The sequence below is a fragment of the Bison bison genome, unplaced genomic scaffold, assembly GCF_000754665.1.
Source record: "Bison bison bison isolate TAMUID 2011002044 unplaced genomic scaffold, Bison_UMD1.0 scf7180017864285, whole genome shotgun sequence".
In the NCBI taxonomy this organism is placed as follows: domain Eukaryota; kingdom Metazoa; phylum Chordata; class Mammalia; order Artiodactyla; family Bovidae; genus Bison; species Bison bison.
Genome location: NW_011494857.1, coordinates 166,103 through 167,859, shown reverse-complemented (window position 1 = coordinate 167,859; position 1,757 = coordinate 166,103). Strand labels below are relative to the sequence as shown.

Sequence of the window (1,757 nt, the reverse complement as noted above, 5' to 3'; positions counted from 1 at the left end):
ATCTCACCTTCCCCACCCCCACTCCGGGTCTCCATCCCTCCCGACCCAGGAGGTGGACGCCGCGGAGATCCAGGTGCAGGTGTGTCTGTATGCCTTCGATCTCATCTACCTCAACGGAGAGGTGAGTTCCGGCATTGTGTTTTGGGTGTTCGGGGGATGAAGGGGGTGTGTAGACCTGGGAACCAGCGGGCTGAGCTGGGAGGCCACACTTGGGCAGCGGCTCTCAAAGTGTGGCCCCTGAGGCCTCCCTTTGCAACTTCCCATCTGTATGCCTGTCCTGCAACCGAAACAACCTGCTGCGGCCTGAGGGCAGGAACAGACGTGAGAATCCAGCCTCTATTAAGCCAGACACTAGAGAGTTGCCTCAAATGTAAACTGACGCCCCTCTTCACACTCACCTCCATCAGCCACAGGGTGACCTGTGACCCACCCGCTTCCTGTTTTGCCCGACCACGTGGGGCTTTTCCTCTTTATTTCCATGGTGACGTCTGTCTCCCATCCCGCCCTGCAGTCCCTGGTACGTGAGCCCCTCTCCCGACGCCGGCAGCTGCTCCGGGAGAACTTCGTGGAGACGGAGGGCGAGTTCGTCTTTGCCACCTCCCTGGACACCAAGGACACGGAGCAGATCGCAGAGTTCTTGGAGCAGTCGGTGAAAGGTGAGGGCATCCCACACGGTCTGTGCCCCCCGACACTCCCTCCCCGCCCCGTGATCTGCACCCACCCCAGCCCCACCCTACGACTGGACCAGAGTCCCGCCCACGGCTTTTTCGAGGCTGTGTGCCGGGGCTTCACGTGGCTCTCCTGTGTTCCCTAGACTCCTGCGAGGGGCTGATGGTAAAGACCCTGGACGTGGACGCCACCTACGAGATCGCCAAGAGGTCACACAACTGGCTCAAGGTGCCGCCCACCCTCTCACCCCGTCTGCTGTCTGAGCTCAGGGACCAGAAGCCTGTCCCTGCTGGGTGGTCCACACCCCATTGCCGCCTCACCCCATTCGAGCTCTGGAGCCCTTTGCTCCTTCCCTCCCGCCTCCCATAGCAGCCGCCTCGGCCCTGCTGCCCGCGCTGCTCCCTGTGAACAAATTCACCAAGGCTGGTGGAGAACCACCTGTCTGTGTGCCCCAGATGGCAGGATGAGGGAGCCTGGGGAGCACTCTGTTCTTGCCTTCCACTAGGAGGTCAGCCAGGACGCAGATGGGGAGTAACGAGCAGGGTAAAGTCAGGGGCAGGGCCACAGCAAACGCAGAGACCCTGGGGTAGGAACAAGCTCCTGCCTGGCACACAGTTGGCACTTAATTTAGTTTCTGAAATGAGTGGATAGATGTTCTCCCTGTGATGGAATGGAATGTCCCTCCATACTAAAGGAAGGGGGATCTGAGGTGACCCCCCAAAGTCTGCCCACCTGACCCGTCCCCTCCATCCCGCCTTCTCCATCAGAGTGGCCCCTTTCTCATCAGCCCTTTTCAGCCGAGAAACCTGTCCCTCGTCCGCTCTCCTCCCAGCGTCTGTCCTGGGTCTTCTCACCCAGCCCGCACCCTCCCCACACCAGCAGTGGGGTTCACACCTGAGCTCCCCACCCTCATCTCCGGCCTTCCCTCCCCCCAGCTGAAGAAGGACTACCTCGAGGGTGTGGGCGACACCCTGGACCTCGTAGTGATTGGTGCCTACCTGGGCAAGGGGAAACGGGCCGGCCGGTACGGGGGCTTCCTGCTGGCCTCGTACGACGAGGAGAGCGAGGAGTTCCAGGCCATCTGCAAG

At 61.4% G+C, this 1,757-nt stretch overlaps 1 protein-coding gene across 4 annotated transcripts in view; it reads left to right on the top strand.

The window, feature by feature from the left end:
- The window catches only part of LIG1 (ligase I, DNA, ATP-dependent), a 27,461-nt gene that overhangs the window by 22,783 nt on the left and 2,921 nt on the right, over positions 1-1,757 (top strand). For all 4 annotated transcript variants that reach the window (XM_010849544.1, XM_010849543.1, XM_010849542.1 and 1 more), the window contains exons 21-24: positions 50-121; positions 512-656; positions 815-897; positions 1,605-1,755. In XM_010849544.1, the coding sequence (XP_010847846.1) occupies positions 50-121; positions 512-656; positions 815-897; positions 1,605-1,755 (451 nt within the window). The remainder of the gene's footprint in view (positions 1-49; positions 122-511; positions 657-814; positions 898-1,604; positions 1,756-1,757) is intronic.